General features: G+C 45.6%; 1 protein-coding gene across 2 annotated transcripts in view; it reads left to right on the forward strand.

The window, feature by feature from the left end:
- Positions 1 to 24,351, forward strand: part of TRAF6 (TNF receptor associated factor 6) — a 346,063-nt gene that overhangs the window by 135,090 nt on the left and 186,622 nt on the right. For both annotated transcript variants that reach the window (XM_069623348.1, XM_069623349.1), the window contains exons 4-5: positions 13,359 to 13,517; positions 13,815 to 13,886. In XM_069623348.1, coding sequence (XP_069479449.1) covers positions 13,359 to 13,517; positions 13,815 to 13,886 — 231 coding nt within the window. The remainder of the gene's footprint in view (positions 1 to 13,358; positions 13,518 to 13,814; positions 13,887 to 24,351) is intronic.

Consider the following 24,351-nt stretch of genomic DNA (forward strand, 5'->3'; position numbering starts at 1 on the left):
GCCTTAAGGGTCTGTATCTGCAACCCTAGAGCCCCATCTCTCTGCACTTATGAGCCACCCGCTGGCTGCGATAGTGAGTTAACTACACTTCTCCCTTCCGCCCCCCACGGCACTGCCCTGTGCCCTTTTCCCTGCACGTGTACGATCTGAATGACACATGGCCTAGTGAGATCGTTATTTTGTCCTCCCTTTGTTTCACCCTCCTTGTCTTGTCACGCCTAGAAACACACGTGTATAGGCGCATTATAAATGCCATATCATGTGAATCCAAGCATTTACAAGCACCAGAAATACAATTACAGTGACTAATGTATCGTACATATAATTTCTGAGGCTTGTGGGTCTGCTTAGATCACATGCTACGCATAGGCAGATATCTAGTGGCAGCCACAGAATATTACATGTTTTGTTTTCGAAACTCTGTGACGTCGACAGGACATGCCATTAATACTATCCCTGGTGTGACACCTACTGTACCCTTGGTCCATCACGTGTCGAGGTCCCTCAGATTGTCGTCGAACGGATATCAGAGTTCCTTCTTGGCTGACACCATTACTTAGAACAAGTTTAAAGTTAGACTTTCTTTCTGTCCTTTCGGCGACCCTACACCGCAAGATCCCCTGCAACGGTTTTCGAGGGAAAGGCCATCCGTTGATGACCGGGAACTCTGGTCTCAACTAACGTTGTCTGAGGCCTACCTAGGCCCTAACGGGTCTCGGCTCTGTACAGTAGGGAGAGGTTCATATTTCGTCTGACTTAGTTAATGCATATTCCCCTTTACTTCCTTGTAGCCCGACAGGCTGCCATCTTTATACACTATGGAAAATACTCCTTTTAAATTCTATCCTTACTGTAACAGGAGGTTTACCTGGAAGGATTCACACTGAGTGTGTAACCTTTGCCTCCATGGGGACCATGCAGAAAAACAGTCCAAGTTTTGCAGACTGTTTAGGCCAAAAACTTCAAATTACTGAAAAACTAAACGCTGGGCCCACCACTCCATGCAGGCCGGGGCTGCCATTGATGTTGAGGGAGACTCCAGCGATGGCAGCATCAGCTTCCTAAGTGATGCCGAGGGCGATCGGATCAAATGGATTCCTCCATGCAAGCCCCCAACACCACAGACAGGCCGGCGGTTCTGCTATGGAGACGACACCCGGCAGCTCAAGCACCTCCATTAAACGTCACACCAAGCACATCCCCCCTGTGGCTGACAGTCAACCACGCCGTCGACCAATAGGCCACATGCGGTGTCGAAGGGAAGGTCCGAACATTCCCTGTCCTCTGGGCCATTGTGATCTCCACATGACAGGCTCCTGAAACAGACGCCGTAGTCAGTTTCCGACACCGCATCCAAATCTGGAAAGTGTTCGGGTTCCGGCAACCGTGCCTCGAAAGACTCTTCAATGGCCCCTGCAAAAAGCTAAAAAATGAGCGAGTTAATTAAGAAACACGTCCCTGACACCCTAGTGGGGGCCAGAACATTGAAAAGCTCAAAATCCTCGATGCCCCAAGCCTCAAAACCACAATGTTCAAAGAGTAGGGCTTATTCTACCCCTGAGGACACCCTTTCAGGGGCAAGGCATCACAAACAGCCCCCTGCTCCACAGCCCCTGCCTACTCCTGCTCCCTCTGTGTTGCCAAGCTCCTCCCAATGGACTCCAGAACAGTTTGATAGGGTCATGAGGCAAATGCCAGGCAGCCTGTAGATAGTGATCAACACCCAGATCAACTCCCCAACCTTGAGTACCCCGCTCAAGTCAAAGCAGATAGCAAACAGCCTGACGCCAAAAGAGCCCGCCTGGATGCTACACAAATGAATACCTCATCATATCAGGACGTGGCTCAGGGCACATATTATTACGACACTCAAGGCTTACAAGACTCTGGCTCATTGGAGACCCAGAAGAACAAGGGGACACAGGCGACTTAGACCAGTACTATGACAACGATGAGGTATACATCATCCAATCCCCAGACTATACTGACCAAACAGTGGCTGACTCCACAGTGGACAACCAGCTGCAGTACAATGACCGGCTCTTAAAGGCTGCTGAACACTTTAAGATGGATACCCAGAAAGCTCAAGTCAATGAGAATTTTGTAGAGGACATCCTTGGGGATAACGGATCTGCAGCACAGTTTATCCTACTGCTTCAATCTGTCCAGAGGCGTATTCAGCGCTCTCTACTTAGCCCCCAGTCTGACAAGGGCAGTCAACCCACGCATTGATAAGATGTTCAGACCAGCCCCATCGGACCCATTGTACATCAGGGGGCACCTGATGCCCAACTCTCTAGTAGTCACCACTACAAGAAAAAGAGCAGGAACAGCCTTAGCCTCTTCCGAAGCCCCTCCTGACAAGCAGAGTAAGAAAAGCTACACCCTGGGCAGGAATGTACCTTCCTCTGCTGCCTATCAAGTGAGAATAGCTAACAAAACTATGCTATTATCCAGCTATAATTGCCATAAATGGGATGAGGTCGCACAACAAAAAGACTTTGTCCAGAGCCCCTAAAGACACTGCTCTTATACACTATTGCTGAACGGAGACAAGTAGCAAGCTGCATTCTTAAAAATAACTTGGACGCAGCAGATAATGCGAGGGGAAATTGTGTTAGAAGGTACCCTCATCAAACACCATTCATGGCTTCGTCAATCGGGTTTCAAATTGGAGTCCGAGGCTACCCTTATAAACATGCCTGTCATGCCCAACGTATTAATCGGCAAAGAGGTCGGCCGGCCTAAAAAGTGCAAAAGAGGAATCCAACACCCTCCAATCTCTGAGACCACTAACTAACATAAACCTTTTTCTGCAGAGAGGAGGTTCAAAAACATGCTGGCCCTTCAATTACAACCAGGGTGGGCAGAGATTGTCCTGGGGTTCTTCACAGGTGCAGTCCTCCCAACAGAATTTTAAAAGGGGCCAAAGAAGGTCCAGAAGTAGGAGCATATCCTCCTCCTCAAGAGGGGGTTCACCCCTCCTAAGCAATGACCAACCGCTACAGGTCCCCTTCCATGCATCTCCAGTAGGAGGCCGTATTTCTTACTTTATCCACGCATGGGAGGGGGAATCACGTCGGACAAGTGGGTACTTTCCACCGTTGCGGGGGGGCTATTGCATAGAGCTAATACAATCATCAGCCAACCACCCGCCAAGACTAAGACAAACTTCTCGGGAAGAACAACGCATCCTGTTAGAAGTCAAAGCACTGCTACTAAAGGACGCTATAGAAATCCTCCCGGCAAACCAGGTAATCAAGGGTAGTTAGTCAATGTACTTCCTTGTGCCAAAAAAAGACCTAACAATGCGCCCTGTCCTTGATCTGCTTCCTGCGAACACCTATGTCAAGCCACAAAACGTTTGCATGACAACGCTACAGGAAGTAATCCCGCTGCTGAAACAGGGGGACTACATGGCAACATTGGACATGAAAGATGCATACTTTCATATTTCAATGTTCCCAGCGCACAGAAAGTTCCTGCGCTTCAAAATAGCGAACCAATGCTACCAGTTCAAGCTGTTTCCCTTCGGCATAGCCGCCGCTCCAAGGGTATTCACCAGGGTACTAGCGGTACTGGCAATGGCAGCGCACCTACGCAAAGAATCAATCCCAGTGTACCCGTATCTGCACGACTGGCTGATAACACTGCAATCCCCCCCCAAATTTGCAAGTAAAACACACAAAGAAGAATCCATTTTCTGTTCCAATTGGGATTCTCAATCGACAAGAAAAAAATCAAGTCTCGTTCCAAGCCAAGTCAAACAGTTCTTAGAAGCTTTCATAAAGACAGAAGAGGGTCTAGTCGTTCTGTCAAACGAAAGAGTGCAAAACATACTGCTGGAAGTACCTACGTATCTAGCCTGTCGTCAAATAACCATATGAAAAGCAATGGCTACAATGGAAACCCGGAAACAAACTCTTTATGATTACACAACTGGTCACGCTCGAAGCAGGTGCTAGTTGCTATGCAGTATGGCCGGAAAAACACCTAGTCCCTTTATCGAACACAAAAGGAAAGTAAACCCCGATATCCTTAAAGGAGTCCCTTGCCCTATATTGACTTTGTTCATACCTGTTCTCGCGTCAGCGAGTAATTCAGCTGTTTCGGAAGTAAAAAATAGTAAGGAGAAGGATCTCACCTAAACTTACAAGGGCTTGTTTCCAAAATGACCTCCATCGCCTGCAGGTCCCATGTTTGGAAAATCTGCGTATAACTTTGGTGTTTCCGAGCCGTATCTTAGTGAGATACAGTGGGTCCCAGCGCCATTGCTTAACTGCGCATAGAAATGGGACTATGTCTCCGGTACTGATCTTATGTCCCTTAGGTAATGAACATAATGAAAGGACTAAATGATTGAAGTCCTCCATGTTGAAAGGGTACAACATTTTCAATGTTAATAATACAGGGCCGCGTGTTGGTGTATCACGGACCATATCGCAGGGATTACGCAAAAAAACATGAGTACAATTCTTCCCTAGATCATATGTCTTCATATGCACTCATAAACATGCGTTCCTAAATAGTTCGTTTTCGCATTTTGCTAGAGTACACCTTTCAATTTTTCTCATGTTATATTGTTATACATCAATTACAAGTTTACTGAAGTATAACAACTCGTCCACCATCATCTGATATGTTTTCATCACAAGATGCTTTGAGATTTTCATAAATACTAATGTAAAACCATGCTCATTCCCACTGGACAAATGTGTCTGCATTGTACGACATGCTGAAAAATATACTAATACAAACAGTTATCCATACGTACTGCATTCCAAGAAACTATACTAGAGAGTATAGATCTCCCATTGCCCACATTTAATTTGTCCCATTGACCAAAATGTAATCATAATGATGCATTCCTGCTCTATATGTGCTAGTGCATACATAATCAAGATTGTACCCAAGCAAACCACATTGATAATAGTCATGGGTCGACATATAATCGGGCTAAGGTAACCAGATGCTGATAACCATCCACGGGGTCACCATTCAGGTGGTAAATTAGAAAGAGGTTCCACTCAATGTTGATGTTTAAGCCCTGTTTAACACGGTCTACTTTACGGATCCAAAACAGAGGGGGGTCTGGGAAACTCTCTACCAGCACAAACACAGCCCATTGACTTGTTCTTGGGTGGATGGCCCCTGGGAGAGTCTCAACCAAGTCTTTAGCTCAGTGTTCTTTTCACAGAAAAGACATTTCCCCACATATCATTATTTGTCCTGCCCAGGGACAGTCCAGCATCGAAATGCTAGGCAATTCTCACTCTGATCAAGAGTGCCACAGCAACCCCATACACGTGTTTCAGCCTTGTTGGGCATCATCAGTGAGGTGAAGCTGTACCTCTCTAAGAGCAGTGAGCAAGGGGTCCATGTCTGGATTCCCCTGGTAACTTAGGGTGAGACCCAAAGTTACTTGATATGCAAAACAGAGGGGGTCTGGGAAACTCTCTACCAGCACAAACACAGCCCATTGACTTGTTCTTGGGTGGATGGCCCCTGGGAGAGTCTCAACCAAGTCTTTAGCTCACTGTTCTTTTCACAGAGAAGAAATACCCCCCTTGTTTTACTTTACGGATCCATTTTTGTTCAAGTGTCTGGAAAGCGAGATCTCGATCGCCCCAACGCGTCTTTGCCTGTACTGATTGGATCACCAACCATCTGATGTCCAAATGTGTATGTTTCTTGGCCTGAAAATGGTCCACCAGGGGCTTTTCAGGTTTTTTACAAAGGAGCGATGCTCGCAGATACGCTGTCATACTGCTGTCTTGGTCTTCCCTATATATACACTAAATCACAGGGGCACTTTATACCATAAATTGCCCAGGTGGTTTTACAATTGGTAAATTCGGTAAATACCAATTTTAACTGGTTCAAGGACACGGTCTTAATGTTGGTGGTCAGGGAGCTGACGGAGATTTGTCCACATTTGAAATGCCCGGTGACTGGGGAGAGGGCCCACACTGTAGATTGATTGTCTTTCTTTTTTGCATCTTCTTCGAACGTGTGGACCAACATTTGTCTCAGGTTACTTGTCTTTTTAAAGGCAAACCTTGGTTTATTTGGCTGAAAATCAGGAGTGGTTATTAGAGACCAGCGTTTCAGAATTGTCTTTAATGCATTACTGATCGGACTATAGGTGGTTACACATGTCATCTTGTCTTCTTTCACTTCCATCTGTTTTGTCAAGGTTACTTCTCGTGAAGTGTTCTTGTCCCGCTTTTTTGCTTTTTTTATCGACTTCTGAGGGTAACCCCGCTCCATAAGTCGTTGTCAAGTCGTTGGCATGTTCTTCAAACTGTTCAGTTGTGGAACAATTTCTTCTTATGCGCAGAAACTGACCATATGGTAAATTGGTCCTCAGATTGGTAACTGCCAAAATGGAGTAGAGTGTTTTTATCCGTTGGTTTACGGTATAATGTTGTATCTAGCTGAACTAGAGCATTGTTTTTAATCAACAGGTCTAGGAAAGGTAGATCATGTGTGTTGATCCAGGATTTGAATGCTTTGAGTTCTTCTGATGTGCCAGACCATATGATAAACCCATCGTCTATGTACCAATGCCAGTTCCTCATCTGGTGTCTAAAAGGGTTGATGTCATTATTGATGTATTTTCTTTCAAAGACGGCCATGTACAAATTTGCAATGTCCGGTGCAAATGTTGCACCCATGCTTGTGCCGTGTAGTTGCTGAAATAATTTGTCTTCAAAGATGAAAACATTTTCCGTCGGGGACAACCTTGTGATTCCCAGAATAAATGTCGTTGGTACCCCAGTGGTCGGATTCGGTCTTTTCTCAAGCTATTCTCTAAGGACTTCCAGGCTGGCTGCTTGTGGTATGCTCGTGTAGAGCGCCTCTACATCAAAGCTGACCAGAATGTCTTCACTATTCAATGTCATATTATTGAGGAGGTTGATCATTTCCATGGTGTCCCGAACATATGACGTTATATTCATCACAAAAGGTCTGAGGAATACATCTGCATATTGTGACGAGGTTTCAAGCATAGACCCGATGGCTGATACAATGGGCCTGCCCGGCGGTGTTTTGCTATCTTTATGCACCTTTGGAAGCATATAGAAAGCCGCCAGCATGGGAGGAGATTTGTTCAAAATTCATCTCATTTTCTTCTATTCATCCCTTCATCGCTGCATGACTGGTCAGACTGTTGATTTCTTCGTGAAGCCTCTGCGTTGGATCAACCACTAAAGGTTTATAATGTTGGCGGTTAGTCAGTAGCTTCAATGCGATATTCATCTCTCCCGCAGCCCACAATGCCACCACCCTTATCTGTGGGTTTGATTAAGAAGTCTGTGTTGGAATCAAGCTTCTTAATTGCTTCCCGTTCTTCTTGTGTCAAGTTTTCTCTGGTGTAGTTTCTAGTCTTTGTTTTCGTGCCATCTTCTTTGTCAGTGAGTGCTCTCCCTGCCTTTACATTCAGACATTACTGGATTCCTCCATCCCCTCCAACCCACCTACCCTACCCAAAGATATACATCCAGCCATGTCCATACAACACACAGCTTCCAACTCTCAGGCCAGAGGAGCCCACGAGACGGCAAAAAAACATGACTTTCCCCACCACAACAAAGGGCTGCTCCGCTCATATCCCAACTCTAGGGTGAAAGAGTGGCAAAGGCTCACCGTGCTGGGGAAGCCCAGGGTTGTACTCGAGGGAATAATCCAAGAGACGCAGTATTCTACCAGGGACAACGTCCCTGAAGCTTTCATTGGTTATTCTGCATCCATCTCCGTTCCAACCAAAGAAGCTCCCTCAATAACATCTTGCCACCCCGACAACTCTAGGAGACCAACTAGGAATTCCGTTACCCTCAAAACCCACAACTCCCAGTCACTGTTTTCCTGTTTTTCACCCGAATACTCGCGACCTTTCTTTTTCACGTCCCTTTCAATATTCTTTCCTGAATACCCAATCGACCTTGACAAAACTGAAGATTTAGTGCACAAAATGCTGGCGAGCCTGTCACTTGTCCAGGGATAGTCAGTAAAAAGCCAACCAATCAAAACCCCTGATGTTAGGCCACCCATTATGTATTATGCTAACCAATAGCTCATTGTAGAGATGTCTTTTTACCTTTTATAAATTTAAAGGTGGTCTCAGGAGAAGTCATCAGACAGGCATTGTCCAATCAGAAATGTAACTCCTATACAATGTATATGTAATCACCATTGTTGACCAATCCATGTACACCGTAGGTTTTGGTAACTAAAATTACAATGTCAGTTATGACGAATATTGAATATGGACTATAATTGAATATTATTATTATTATATAAACGGTTTTTGATAAGAATGTTGAGAGTGCCAAGAATGTTATGCTTGTATGCTGGCCCTGCTTTATTTTGATGATCATAAAGCTGGGTTATGGCTCACTTGACACCCTGGTTGGTGAACTTTAATGGGCCTAAGGCCCAATCAACAGTCAAGGGTGGGGTGAGTGGCTGGAGGGGGAAGGAAAAGCAGGCAGCAGGGCAGGGGAGGCAGGGACAACAGGGATGGATGCCAAACGCAGAAAATCGAAATATTGTTCAAAAAGAAATCCAGCAATGTCTGGATGTTAAAGGCAGGGAGAGCACTCACCAACAGTTGAAAAGGGTTTGGGAAGTTTAAATAGGGTTCCTGAATTTGGGTGCAAGGGGAATGTTGGGGGTGGGAAGGTGTGTTTTTTGGTATGTCAGAGAGCTCCTCTCGTCTAGGAGTTGGAGGATGTGTGGTGTGCAGTCGTGTGCAAGAGTGTGATTCTGGGCAAGTGTGAATGTAAGGGATGTGAATTGTGAGGGCAGTGGTGGTGTAAGTTGTCGTTGTGCCCTTCTAGAGTGTGAGTTGGCGGCCATGGTAGGTGACGGGAGTCTGGCTTGGGTGAGTGGTCCATTGGGGGGGGGTGTCAGGACAGGGGGTGCTAGGCCGACCCACTCAAACACAGCAGTAGTGGGGAAAAAGCACCTAGATTTGAGACAGAGCACTAATGGCAGAACTGCTAGATTTGAAGCACAGCACAGGGTTCGAAATTGTGGGGAGCAGGGAGTTATTTAGCTCCTGCTTCTAGCACAGTAGAGCCTGGTTAGCTTGAAACCAACAGCTACCAGGAGCTACTTTTGATCCAACTGTAGTTTTCCAAACATGTAAATGTATATGCATAACGCTGGAGGATGCACTTGCTGTGGCCATAGATTAAACAACAGGCCTAGACAGGGGAAGACGTTGGTCCTTGGCTGTTGTTGGAGTAATATGGGGCTCAACAAAGCTTCATTAGTTTTCTTCAGGTTGGTAACTTTTCCTATGTTCTTCGGTTTGATTAAGTGAAGGTGCAAGGTTTGACTGAAGGTGCAGAAACACTGTTCAATAGGAAATTGGGCACTGTGTGTAACTCCACTCCAAATAGCAGGGTTGTATTGACTAACGGTTTTGTGCAGCCCCACAATCGTTCACGGACTGTTACTTTCAACCTTTCATAAACTTCTTTCCCGGCTTTCTCTGTGGTGTGGTGTCCTACTCACTTGTAAGAACAATATCTGCCCATTATTTGGCTCATCAGGGAAAGATCATGCAAAACTAGATTTCAGAAAATCATAAATACTCTGGACCTTGTGCCATAAGTGCAGGATGCAACCTTCAGTTTCACAGCAAGGAGAACAAGCAGATATTGAAGTCTGGACTGGGAACTTTGGGCCATTGGGGTTAGACATTCGACATCACTATCCGAATGACACAAGGCCTAGTAGGATTGTTTGTCCTGTCCTCACTATGTCTTCCCTCCCTTGTCTTGTGGCGCTTAGAAACACTTGTGTACAGGCACGTTATAAATGCCATATCATGCAATACATCCTAGACAGCAGCAACAGTGTTTTCACACTGGCAGGGGCAGAGACCAAAACGTTGCTGTCTCCTCTATGGGAGCCACTTCCACATCAAATCCTCTTTAATGAAGTGTAGTTACATTAGGCACTATTGGGGGCAGTGCTCCAGATAAGATTTTCAAGTGGGAGTATTTTACTCCCTATTTTTTAAAGTTGGGAGTAAAACTATTTTTTAGGGAGTAAAACGGAAAGTCCAATTCCCAATGGCAGTATTTTATAAGCGGGTAAACATGTTTTAACTGGAAAACAGAAATGTTTTCATAATTATTCCTTTGCACCTAGTTATTCATACACATTAAAAGATATAGGTTTTTGGACGGTGTTCTATAGAAATTCGGGTTTGGGGACCAGATCCTGAGAGGGATAAGGGCACTATACATAGCCCCGGCCCCGGTGGTGTGTGCAACTGTGAACGGGCGACTGTCAAGGACTTTTGAGCTACAGGGGGGGACGAGACAGGGTTGTCGGCTCTCGCCCCTCCTGTTTGTTGTAGCGATGGAGGTGCGGGCCAAGCGTCTAAGGAAGGCTCCACAGGTGGAGGGGATGAAGGTCTGTAATAGGGAGTTTAAGCTAGAACTCTATGCGGACGATGTGCTGTTGCACTTGGTGAACCCCGTCGGTTCCATCCCGGCGGCCCGGACAATAATAGAAGAATACAGGCGATTCTCGGGCTTCAAAGTGAAAAAAGAAAAGTCAGTGATCTTCCCCTTTGCAGCCAAAAACCTTAGGGACGTTGAGGCGCTCAGGCCCCTGGGATTGCAAGTGCATCCCGGCAACATTAAATACCTGTGCATCACGATTGTTAAGCCAGGGGAAGATTTGGGTGGAGCGAACTACCCCCCCCCCCCTTTATTTACTGAGATGGAGACATGGAGCAATGGTCAGTTATCATGGATGGGAAGGCTCAATGCCATAAAAATGAACCTCCTCCCAGGGGTACTATACGTGTTTCAGATGTCAGTCTGAGCCCCCGAGGCCTACCTGAGGGAGGCCAAATCACTGATCCTCAGGTTCCTTTGGCAAAATCAGAAACCCAGGGTGGGCTATTAAATGTTAATTCTACCAAAGGACTCTGGAGGCGTGGGACTCCTGGACCTGACGTTGTACTATAGAGCTGCCCAAATTAGGGCAATGGTCTCACATTTGAGAGAGGACCACAGGAAACAATGGGTTTATTTGGAAAACCAACATTTGTTCCCGGCAATGGTGGGGTAATGGCTCTGGGTTCCTAAGGGGAGACTTCCAAGGAGAATCCGAGAACACCCATTCCTTGGGGCCTACTGGGAGGTGTTAAGCATGGGGCGGGGAGAATGGGTGGGATCACCATGTGGCCCTCAACGATGAGTCACATCTGGGCTCCCCCAGTATGAGATGTGATACCCGAGGTTGAAAGGTACCAGGCAAGGTTCGAGGGAGGACTCGTATGGGTGGGTTAACTGTGGAACGGAGGAATTCAAGAACTGGAAGAGGCCCTGGGCATTGGTATACTGTGACCGCTCCTTTTCCTTAGATTGAAGGGTATTTTCACAGCTGAGAAATGGAGGGGGCCGGTTCAGCGGGACCTCACACACTGAAAGGACTTTTGCCAGGCACCCCTATGAACAGGGGGCCGGAAACGCTCACAGTGACATTGAGCTTTCTGGGCTTTCTGGCCCAATGCATATGAATGTCACAGTGCTCCGGAAGCAGGAGAAGGCGCTCATGCGTCAGGCCCCTAGACCACTGGAGATATAGGGGTTTGGGTTAGAAGGAATCCATTCCTCCCCAACTAACTTACCGGTCAACTCTACGGGAACTGGTGCTGGCATACTAATATGAACACCAGACTCCCGGCAATGCCATATTGTGTACGTGGCCAACCTGAGCGGTGGAATGGTCAACCCATGGGGTGGAAGTGGGTGGGGCTTAGCCCACTTTTTAAGACCTTTCCACACACCTTGGTTGGGGAAGACTGGGCCAGAATGGCCAAGGATAGCTGTCCAACCCTCACTGGGGAGGGTGATTTAGGTAGGGGACAGGAAGCGGAAACTGTTTTTCAGGTGCGGTTGGAGGTGGTGGATGACCAAGCGACTGGCAGGAGTGAGGAAGGCGTGTTTGGAGTACATGTGTGCAGCAGTTGAGGTATTGGTCGTGGAGTGAAAAGGGTTCTGCACTGTGAGTGTGTATGACAATTGAGTAGAAGTTTGTGTAGGGAGCAAATGTCAAGTGAATGGTACTGGGTGAACAGAGATATTGGGAGTGGAATAGAGTCCCATTAGTGGATAGTGGAGATAGTGGGAGTGGAGGGGAGTAGAAGTAGAAAAAGGGGAGCAGTGGAGTGGGAGGCATGGTAACAACAACAGGTGGAGGCGAAGGTAGGAGTTGAAACATCTAAGGGACGGAGGACTGGTGGCAAGATCAACCCAGAGGGGAGTGGTAGTAAGTGTAGAGGAGAAGAGGTGAGTGGGTGTGAAATAAGTAGCCTGATGGCCACCGAGTTCAGTGCTAGGCACTATTCAAACTCACTTCAGAACGCTGATCTATGATTAGAATAGGGAAAGCTATGACATTTATGAAGGAATTTAGATCGGCATTTAGGGATCCACCATTTGCAGAAATCATTAATAGAACAGTAGGGGTTACCGATAAGTAGAGCAAACAAGGGAATATGAGAGAGGAATTGAGACCTTTGTAGGGCCCACAAATGACCAATTAAACCCTTGAATTGTTCCAGAGACTCCGAATGTGTTGGTGCCATCTGTGACAGTGTTCAAGTCTTATTATTTTCCCATCCTCGCTCTTATCAGTACTGCTCATCACTCTTGCATGTTCCCACCAACACCCCCAAATAACTATTGTGCATCTTTCCTGATATTTACCACCCATGATTTGCATTCCTGTAGCCCATTCCCAAGCTTTCATACTGTCTGTTTCGATGTATTCCTCCTTCTTCCTGCCCATTTCTTTGTATTGTTGGTGTCCATTCGTAGCAATTCCTCCTGCTGATTTTAACCTCTCCCTTCTTCCCATACCCACTTCAGCACGTTTTCCCCACCCCTTGCATAGCCTGTTAACATCCTGCAGTGCTTCAAATTCCAATTCATGACTAATGCACATCCCACCTGTGAATCCAGGCAGTTCCCAGCCATTCCTTCTACCCATTCTGGCACATCCCTCCTGCCTTTCTAGCTTTTTCTTGCTCCTCGTTCTTTGCATTTCCAAACCATCTTTCTGGCAATTTATGCCCATCCCTTCTCTCTGATTTGGACAATCTTGCCTCTACCCACCGTAATACACACACTGTGAATCCGATTCTTGCACAATTGACACATTATACAATACAGGTACTGCCTCATCTGTCCGTTTCCTTTGTAGAATGATGTGTGCAATCCCTTACTTAGCCAAATGTAGCACAGTCTGCATTACTCACAGGCTTTCGTTGCCATTACAGAGAGGTTTTTTAAAATACGACTAACACAGATTTCTTTTTCTAGGAGCATAAAGCTGTCTGTGATTTTGCCTGTATGGACTGCGTTCAGTGCCAGCAATCTGTGCGGAAAAGCCACCTCGAAGATCATTTGGTATTGAACTGTCCCAGGCGACTGGTGTCATGTGAGAACTGTCATATAAGTATAGCATATGAAGAAAAACAGGTTTGTATGCACTGAACCTTTTTACATTCACAGCAAAAACATTGTGTCCTGCAAATCTTTCATCTAGTATTAACATGTGAGTTGTGGCAGCTCAGACATACTATCTGGCCAGTAACTTAATGATGGATTGCCCTTCTCACTCTCCACCCCTCCCCCGGCCCCCCCACATACTTCACATAGTTGGGAATTGTTCACATTGGCTCAAAATATGTGAAGTTATGTATTGAGTTTTATAGGACAGTATCTGAATGGATTGTAAGTTTTAAACACTGGCAATTTCTTTCCTGAAAAATGTAGGCACACGAAGAGAGCTGTCCATTGGCCTACGTGGAGTGCGAATATTGCAGTGTTAATCTTATCCGAGAACAGGTAAGCATGATTGTCAACGCCTTGTGGGGCACAGAGGTTGCATGCCATGTAGCGTCACCAGCAGGCTGCAGGAAATTATTAGTTTTCTGACATTCCTCCTTCTTCATATTTATCCCTTATTGAGATACCCTCAAAATGATGCATATTCCTGAGGTGTGAGAGGGCATAAAGGAGTTAGCCGGGACAGTGGCAAGGGATAATGCTCTAAAAACAGCTGGCACTAAAGCACTTGTTATGTTGATTGTTCAAAAATCCCATTAAGTTGTGATTTGTACTCCCGGCCAGTAGAGACCATACAGTCAGTTTTCAGATAAGTGTGCTCTTTTTATCACTGTTGTCAATGCAATGTAAAAGTTGACAGTAATGCGTGAAGACATCTTGTGAAAATAATGGGCTAGGAGTCCCCTGAATGGGGCACGCAAGCATTTACCACCCTCGCCCACAGTTTATTCTGCCTCAAACTACTGCACCTCATTGATTTTGTATTAAAAATGGTCACAATGATTTCCTCTTGACTCTTAAGACTGCCAACATTTACGGGCTCTCACCTCTGACACATGGCATTTAACAAATACATCGGTTCATGAGGGATTGTTCTGGGATGAGCATCTCCGCCAACAGTGATTGTGTGCACTTACATGAGGTACTATATGAATTTGATTATCTTGCCAGTTAGGTAAATACTTTGGTCTGGGCACACCTTTAATTTACCTTTGGTATGGATTTCTTTTGGTCCTGCCTGTTAGCAAGTAGGTTGTTTTTAAAATCATGTCACTATTGAAGGAGAACTTGGAATACCATTTCAAATGTGCTAAATAATTGAAGATTTTCTTTTTACTTAAAAGGAGTTAAGATAGTTTGCCCAAAGAGTTCAGATGCAGGAAATATGTTGACAGCTTGTGGTTATAGTGTGAAACTAGCTAAGTATTATCAGTAAGGATGGCTGTCTCACCCATAGGTGGCTCTTGGACACCATCCCTGCCCAAGGTTGGTGCCCTGCTGGGTCCCGAAAAGTAACCCAGCAAATATTGAATATGAAAACAAATGCGTTATGGCGTCGTTTCATGCCTTCACTGATGTACATTGCCTTTCTCAACTCTCATGCTGGACTTCCTTTGCATCTTGTACTCATGGTGGCCCTGAATCATGCTGTCCCCATCTTCATCTTGTATCCTGGCTTGCACCATTATGTGTTACTTATGACTTCTGCAATTGTATTTGCTCTCCACTCTTGCTTCTCCACTCATTTTGACTGCTTACTCTCTGTTCTCTCCTCCTTTCCCTTCTCCCTTTTCCTATCTCCTCCCCTTACTTTCTTCTATGCACTTACTGTCACAATCCATGCCCCTGACCCCCTCGGGTATAACAGCCCCCTGGCAGCAGTGGAGCTAAAGCCCTTCACACTGGCTCCAAGGGCCTTAAAACTCCATCGGAAACATACATGGAGTCAGTCCTGGCGCCTTTGGCACCAGGCTCATAATCAGTAATAAAGCGGTACCAGTTTTGGACCTTAATCCAACATGAAGGCCTATTACACAGCTCAGTTCTTTAGAACCAAGCCATGCGGTCTAGTGTTTTGGGTGTGGCTGGGCCTGGAACTACTTGGCCTGGAACTACTTGGCCTGGAACTACTTGGCCTGGAACAACTTGGCCTGGGCTATTTAAACCACACCCAAACAGCAGAACACGCTTCGCGTTATTATGCACTCCTGCAGCGTAACGCTCACCGTGTCCAGCTCCTGCTCATCTGCTTCTTCGGCGGCCCGATCCTGAAGTCCTAGATCCGGATTCCATTAATAACCTGGAAGAACAAGAACAGCATTAGTGAGCAGGAACACTTACGTGTGAAGTAACCGGTCTTGAATCCATCCTGCGCTTCGCTTGCCTCGCCCATCTCCGGAGTTGCCGCAACCTGCAAAGGTAAAGAAACAAGGACAGCATTAATAACAATTCTTACCTGGGCAAGCAGCAAGTCCTGGCAGCACCCTGCACTTCTCTTACCTCGCCCATCTCTGGGTTTCACCGCAACCTGCAAGGGAGAAGGAACAAGGTCAGCATTAACAAAGCACTTACCTGGGCATGCAGCGCTTTGATCGCTCTTCACTCTGGAACATCACCACAACCTGTACAAAGAAGGGAAGAGAACACAGGTTAGCAATTAACACCAATAAACAGCGTAGCGCTGTGCGCATCAATAACTCGCGCGTCTTCGCCATCGGCGCGGCAACTCCGAGATCGCAACCATCCCTGTGAAAACAAAGAGACCTTGTTAGGGAACAGCGTAGTGGAGCAAGACGCCAAGAAGACAGAGAAAACGGAGGGAAAGAAAAAGACAAAACTCACCTGGAAGACAGCAAGCAGAGTCTTGGTCACAGCCGGTCTGGACCAGACATAAGGGCACACGGACCAGTGAAGCAACTCGGTCCAACAAACGCCCGCACCAACCACGCACCCCAGCACAGAGACGCAGTACGGAGAGTTCAACGCACAAAAACAAAGGCGCTACCCAACGTCTGTCACATAACCAAGCAGAGGGGTCCGGGATAGCGCTTAGACCTCCATCCAGTATCGTGTGGCGCCCCCGTGGATACCAGGTGAGCGCAACACTTACTCTATCAGAATTGTCACTGGACCTAATATGATGGCAACCTTGTCTGTTTCCCCCACCCTCCCATTACTGTTTTTGTCCTCCCCACACCCCCTCCTGCACTATCTGAAATGTCGTCAGGCCTAGTATGATAGTCGCTTGTTTTGTTCCTCCCCTCCCTTTCTGCACCCCTCTCCCTCACCTTTTGTTTTTCTCCGGCTCTACCAGAAATGTTGTCAGGCCTAGTACGGTAGTCGCCTGTCTGTTTCCATTTCCTTCCCACTCTCACCCTCCCTTCCTTATCTATGTCTTTGCTCTTGCACTATCTGAAATGTCGTCAGGCTGAGTAAGATAGTTAATTTCACATCCTTACTGTTCATGGCCTGTAAGAATGTCATTGTATTTTCCCTTGTTCCCTCCCTTGCCTTGAGGCGCTTTTGTAACACATTGTGTATAGGCACTATACAAATAAACTATCATATCATATTTTGTTTGAATGAGGTTGCGAGTATGTTTGACTGATTGTATAAGAAGTTTCAATGGTGTGAGGCTGAACCCCTCCCAACAATGTGATCGGTGAGTAACGGGGGCCTGCCTCGCCCCATGCACATTTTTTACTTGCAGGATTTATGACTGCCTGTTTTGTGGCATGTTCAAATTAACAGGGGGGGTCCTTGGAGTACCTCTGCCAGACATTAGCCAAGGTTACGATATCCTTACCCAGATTCTTTAGCTCCCTATCTTGCACAGAGGAGAAATATCCAAAACTCAGTCTTTGTCCTGCCCTGGGGCAGTCCAGCACCGAAATGCTAGGCAATTCTCCTCTGAACAAGAGTACCAATATCAACCCCAGACACGTGTTTCGGTCTGGTTGGACCTCATCAGTAGGGTGGAGCTGTGCCTTTTTAAGAATAGTGAGCAAGGCCTCCACGTCTGGATTCCCCTAGTAACTTACGGTGAGACACAAAATTACTTAAATTATGAAAATTAACAAAGGGCGGTCCTGGGAGTACCTCTGCCAGACATTAGCCCAGGTTACGAGATCCTTACCCAGATTCTTTAGCTCACTATCTTTCACAGAGGAGCACCATCAAAGATCACACCAAATATAGAATTTCCAAAGGTGTCACGTGTGGATTCAAACTGCATTAATCCTTTCATTTTTGCAGATAGGGCTGACTGAGCGGTGAATGAGTGCATGAATGATTTTGTTTTCTAAACGTTCTGAAGTTAGGAAGATTTGGAAAACCGGGTTGGAAAAGTGTTCAGTCGTCAATTTGCTGTGTAAACATCTGCCTATGCTGGGGCAAGCTTAATAAAAGGTGATTTGTAAGGCTACTGTATAAAAGATCATCTGATAATCCTTTTGAAATTGAAAGAAATGCTGATAATACTCAGTGATAAGTGCATTGCGCCAGCTCATTCCAAATGAAATTGTATGTTTTCCCATTTTGTTGCAATACGGCATACTGCATCCTGCCTAGTAGGGGGGGGACATGGCACAGAGAAAATTCTGGTAAGGGGAATCCATTGGAACAAGGATGATGCTGTTGTAAATCACGAATACAACAGATGTACAGTCAGTGCATTGCAAATGTGCCTTTTACCATATGTAAAGAGGGCGAGTTAAATCGTACTACAGGTTGCGGCTCACAACTATCCATTCTAACCTGTCACTCACTCTCAGGTGAACATAGATGGCCAACTGGTAAAGGATTGGGAGGAACAGCCTGTAAACATATCTCAAAGAAAGAATGTGCTGGTGTGCTAGGTGCCGCTCAATGATGATTTCCCAAGGCACTCCTGTTCATCTGGATTGTTCCAATCATGCTGTTATTACTGCATACATGCTGTGCAGAGTTTTCTTAATGCTTCATAAATGTCCAAGAGCAATTAGGAAATGACCTGAATATATTTAAACCAAATTAAATTGGATATTTTTATTTAGCGCTCCAGCCATAAGTATGATTCCACATTGGCCTATGTCACTGCATCATATTACTCTAATTTCATTATGCTTCTCCATTGTCAACAGGTAAATGGTTTACCCATAGATCCAGTGACTGTTTATTTTGGAAACCTGAGTATTATAATCTTCCTGCATAGTCGTAATAGTTTTAATTCTTTTTCAGGGAGAGGAGGTAATATGTAGCACGCACACATAAACTATGCATCATTCCATATAAAGCAGTACAACTAAAGCAGGACAGACCATGAATATACTTTCTTAGCAGTCACAATAATTATGTCCATCTACACAGAGTATTAACCTAATGTCGCATTACTGGTATTGCGCAGCCAGCATAAGTGTTCTTACAGTGCCAAATACTGGCTTTACTGGGGTCCGTTAACACAAGTGTATTTTATTTACAGTGACAGTACTGGCTTTATTGGGCAAAAGCAAGACCAGTGTATTCTTAGTGTCTGCCAGTGTTGGCTTTATTGGGCAAAGCCAAGACAAATGTGTTCTTGCATGACTGGCGGTACGGGCGTTGTTGGGCAAAGCCAAGAAAAATGTGTTCTTACACAGGCTGGCAGCACTGGAACTATTGGGCAAAGCCATCATGGGTGCATCCTTAGTTACATTTCTGGTATTATTGAGCAAAACAAAGTTAAGTGTTTCTTAAAGTGGTTGCTAGCACTGGCTTTATTAAGCAAATCTAATACAAGTTTATTCTTAGTGGATGGTCATACTGGCCTTGTTGTGCAAAGACGTCATGCTTGTGTCCTTAGTAGTTACAGTACTGGAACTATTGGGTTAAAAGTGTAACGTAAACTACACTCCAATATTAGTTGTTCATTCTGGTTGTAATCTAGCCTTTTTTACACTGAAGGAATTTTATAGAGAAAATGATAAATTATAGGGAAAATTGTGATGGAAATCCTGTTTTGATTGGTGGTGACTTTAACTCCGATTGTACATTTAAAGGGACCCAAGAAATCATACTGAGAAATATGGAAGGATTTGGAGAAACATCTTTGAGTGGGAGCTGCACGTTGCAAATGGCAATGTGAAGGGAGATATTCCAGCTAAATGCACTTGAAGGAATGTAAATATTGCATCATGTAAAGATTATTTAGTCATGACAACTCATCTGTTTATAGATGTGTGGAATTTTCTGTATTGGTAATGGAAGTTAGTGAACATAACATGTTAACCGCTAATTTTAGACTAGAGAGAACACAGGAATCTGAAGTAAAGTTGGAAAATGTGACAATTCAAGTGGAAATCTGATTGCTAAGAGTCTTTAATGCTTGAGTTACAACAGTTTTCTAAAATGTTATTGACCACAACTGTGCAAGATTTAAATATTTACGTATTCACAGACAAAATATACATCATTTTGACGATATAGCAAAGGAAAAAAAGCGCTATTAAGGCACAGTCCAACAATTGAAAAAGTAATCCCTTTTTGGAGACTCAAGGAGGTATGTTTGCTGCGACAAGCATATAAACACTGGCACAGAGCTTACTGCCACCTTCTAGTTCAGAAGGATAGCGAACATGTTGCAGGCTATTACAAAAAATGTGTGTACATTTTGGGACATAATTAATACTTTTATCTTCGAACAATACAGATTTGCAATGTAATCCGACTTCTGAGCATGCTTGTAAGTCGCATTTCTCGACTGTCTATTGTCCATCGGAAAAAGGGGGGTAACATATCATTGAATGACAGTTTTTAAAAATCGATTTGGAGGAAATGGAGAGTAGAATTGGAAAGTTATATAATTCTAATGCCCCAGGTCTTAATGGCTTTAGTAATTGCATCTTCAATGCAGATCCAATTCTATAGGCTAGAATTTTGACATTATTATTTGACAACATTATAGGAACTAGAACTACCCCGAGCACATGGATACATTATACACCTATTGCTCTCCTTGATGCTAAGAGCAATATTTTTGCTTCTTTTGTCCTGCAGGACTTGGAAGCTTGGCTGCATGATACTGGGCAACTGAGCAAATGTATTGAATGGTTTCATTATGAATTGCCCACAGGAGAACACCTGGGAGAAGGCTGGACATCCGGTTTGTGTTACATCAATCGACTTTTCTAGGCATTTGGTACTGTAAACCGGGCTCTTCTCTGGTTAAAAAATGAAATCTTGGAATATTCCAGATTATTTACTAGCTATTTCAATTTATCTCCACAAGGATAACGATTGAAGGTACAATTGAACCGGCAGAGCAGCTTAACTGGTTAATTGTAGTATATAGGGGCCTCCTACAGGGGTACGTCCTTGTACCCTGCCTGTTCAATCTGTATATTGCGCACCTAGGGCATGTACTATCTTCAGTAGCTTTTGCACCACCGAAAATCCAAAAATTGATGATGTTGTCTTCCTAGATTACATGCAAAAGGGACTATAAATTCTAACAGATACTATGGAGAGATACTCAAATTAATAAGCTGTAAATCAATCCTAGCAAAACCAGTGTTCTACGATTCACATCTGGCAATACAAGATAATATAGATATAGCTGGAAGGTGTGAGGTTGGCATCATGGAAGGAGACTCGACAAATGCAAAGTTTAACAATTGATTTATTGAGAAAATGTCAGGATGGAGTAAGGCCTATCTTGCTCTAAACTATATTGCTTTTCCCTAACTTAAGAAACTAAGGAAAGTCTGCGTCGGAATGTTCAACTGAAAAGTCTGTCTGTGTCCAAAGCCTATGCTTGCCATCACAACTAATATAAAACAATTTGTAGGGATGTCGACCATAAACTAAGCAGTGATTCAAACATAACGTTTTGAGTTGTGTTCCAGCTCTAGCTTACTCTTCATCTTCTTTTTTCCCCAATGTCAATAAGTTCACCCCAATGTTCAATGTACCTTCGTTTAGACTTGAAGAAATTGAATTCTACTCTTTTGCAAGGATCAGGGTCATCTTCCCCAAGTTCAGTACAGTTCCAAGGTAACACAGTTCCAAGGCACCAGGATTTAGGGTTTCCTTCCCCAAGTTCAATGTTCAAATATAACACAAAAAGAAGCATCTTGAAGCTTGATTTGTAGTGCAATACTTTACTGCTCGGGGCTCCCTTTCCCAAGTCTGATGTTCACCGTCTGCTGTGGCGAAGAAGGAAAACAACAAACTTCCTTTTTCACTTCTAGGGGTTCCCTGGTCTTGGCGCAGTTTTAGACCACACGGTCCACCCACTACAGGTCACGCAACCAGGAACTTCCAGGCTTCTTTCAAAGTTCAATAGTTTGATCAATAGGTAGTTTCTTAAGCCACAGCTTTGCCACTTTCTCACATATGCTGTCTCTTAATCTGGATTCTGCTTTATTCAAAGTTTCCTGCATTCAGATAAGAGGTTCAGTTTGCCAAAGATGTTGCTTTCATTTGTAAATGTGGCTTTCCCTTAATGAAGTATACCTTTGCTTGTTTCTTTCACTTAGTATTCAATAAGGGTTATTGTTGCTTAAACAAATGGCTGCTTACTTGTTTCATTCAATGCTATAAGTTACTTTCACTTATTTCACTCAGTCCTGGATTCAATAGAAGTAACTTGGGTTACTTTCACTTGTTTCATTTAATGAAAACTGGCTAATAACGCAAGACATTTGGTTAACAATAACAAATGGAGGGGGGGCGTGGCCAGCATCCGAACGATGAGGACGTGAGATTTACTGCTCCCGTGCCACCGACCTCATCCTGAATTGATCCTGCCTTAAAATGCGTCTGTGAGAAACTTCAAAACACCTCACCGGTACATGAAATCCCGCTGCAGTGAATTGCTCTGAAACGGTGCAAAATCGGAGCGAGAATCGGAGGCGTGTGAAAGACACAGTAGCTGGAACGAACGCTGCCACTAAGATGGCAGCCGCGAGCGTATTGTAGTCAGAGAGCGCGGCAAGAGGGAGCAAATCCCAGTCGTGGGAGGAAACATCAAAGGAGGCGGCTGCGGGTTGACGCGGGGCGGCCGTTTCGTGCCCAACAAACTGTTCCTTTCGGAGGAGCCGTGAGGCAGCCGAGGGCGAGTTCCACCTGCTCCCCCGCCGTGTGCTAGCCCACCGCCGAGCGGCGCTAGGAGGGCGATCCCGCCTGAGGGAAATACCTAGTGTGCAGACCTCTTCGCGCCGGTTGTGGAGTCAGTGGGCGGCGGCCTGAGGAGCGGACTTGGGACTGCGGGGGAATGCGCTTCTCCCGTCGGCACTAACCTTTCTGCAACGAGAGGGGGAGAGGGAGCCTCGGTGGCTTCTGTGGACTTGTGGCGCCGCGCACTGGGGGCCAACCAACAACCAAGAAGACCCACAACAGGATAGCGGGCGCTCCGCACCGATTTCCCCTTACTTGTACTTGTAATTACTGCTCCTGCAACCCTACACCAGGATACAAAACGCAGCAGTAAGGAGTGGGGGGGTGGTGGGATAAGAAGAGCTGGCGCCGGGAGAGCGGGACGCTGCCTGCCCCCCCCCCCCGCTGCTGATAAGGCAAACAGCCTACTGGCACCAACGGCAGGTGGCCCAAAAGGCCTCACTAAATTGCCGCTGCCAGACACGTACGCCACACAAAGGAGCTGCACAAGCTATCACAAGTAGTTGCTCCAAATTAACTGATACAGCCCACAGCAAACGCATATCACAACAACAGAGACTGTCTTCTCCCCTGGGGTGGGGCACCTATTGGAACATAACGTGTGGTGTGGACACTCCGGCTGTGTCCCCCCGCCAAATCCTGTCTTCACAAATAGCCAACCAACTGGTGTGCCCGGCGACATCAGGGGGAACCGCAGGGTCCCCGTGCTCAGCATACGGCGACCGCAATAACTACAGCACACACAAGTGCCCGCCCATGCCGGACCAAAACTCAGAGGGAGCACTACGACCTGTGGCTCTCCAGTTATGAGACATTAAGGGAACGGTGCACATAAAGCTGGCGTAGATGCACAAGATCACTGCTTATACTGCGCCAAAGATTCAGTGCAACCATCAATCGGTATCCCGGAAGCAGCTGTCCATCCTGCCTTCCAGCACTTTCCTCTCGGAAGTAGGGCACCAATTTCCAGCACCACCAAACCACGTAAGCAAAATGGGGAAAGATAAGCCCAGGAAAATCTCTACACAAAGTAGAATTGAGCAATATGTATCCGCACCAGTGGCTCACTCACCGGAGCGGCTGCCATCAGCCGAATTGGGCTGCATGGAAGAAGATATCGCCCTCAGAGACATGAGTGCCATTGCCAGCTCCAGGACCTCAATGGAGAAAAAGATGGACAGTATTGGCGCGGACGTGTCCCTATTAAGACATGACCTGCAAAAGCTGACATCCCGCACGGGAGAAGCAGAGGCATGGATCTCGGAAACCGAAGATGGCTTACGAGGAGTAAATCGACAAGTGTCGGGCATGCTGGCACGCATTAAAATCCTGGAAGCAAGAGCAGATGACAGTGAAGGCAGATCCAGACGTAACAACATTTGTACATTCGGCCTTCCTGTAAAAGCACAAGGGGATTGCTTGGAATTGTTTCTCGAGGAATGGCTAGCGAACACCTATAACGCGGAGTTCTTTTCCAGGTTCTTCTCTATTGAGCGGGCCCACCGTATTCCAACCGGCAAAGTCATACCAGGAGCACCACCGCGCACAGTCATTGCTAGATTCCTGAATTACAGGGACAGACACTGTACTTCAATTGGCAAGAGCAAAAGGGACAATCGCATTTAACAGATCAAGGATTGCCTTCTTCCCTGACTTTACCAGGGAGGTACAGAAAGCACGCCAATCATTTGACCCGCTCAAGAAACGTCTGCAATCAATGGGAGTCAAATATGGGCTAATCTTCCCCGCCCAGCTCAAGATATTCCATAATGGCACAACTGTGCACTTCACAGATCCTAAGGAAGCGTGGAGTTGGGCTGAGAGACACATA

This window comes from Ambystoma mexicanum, chromosome 11, assembly GCF_040938575.1.
Source record: "Ambystoma mexicanum isolate Mex_15411 chromosome 11, UKY_AmexF1_1, whole genome shotgun sequence".
NCBI lineage: Eukaryota > Metazoa > Chordata > Amphibia > Caudata > Ambystomatidae > Ambystoma > Ambystoma mexicanum.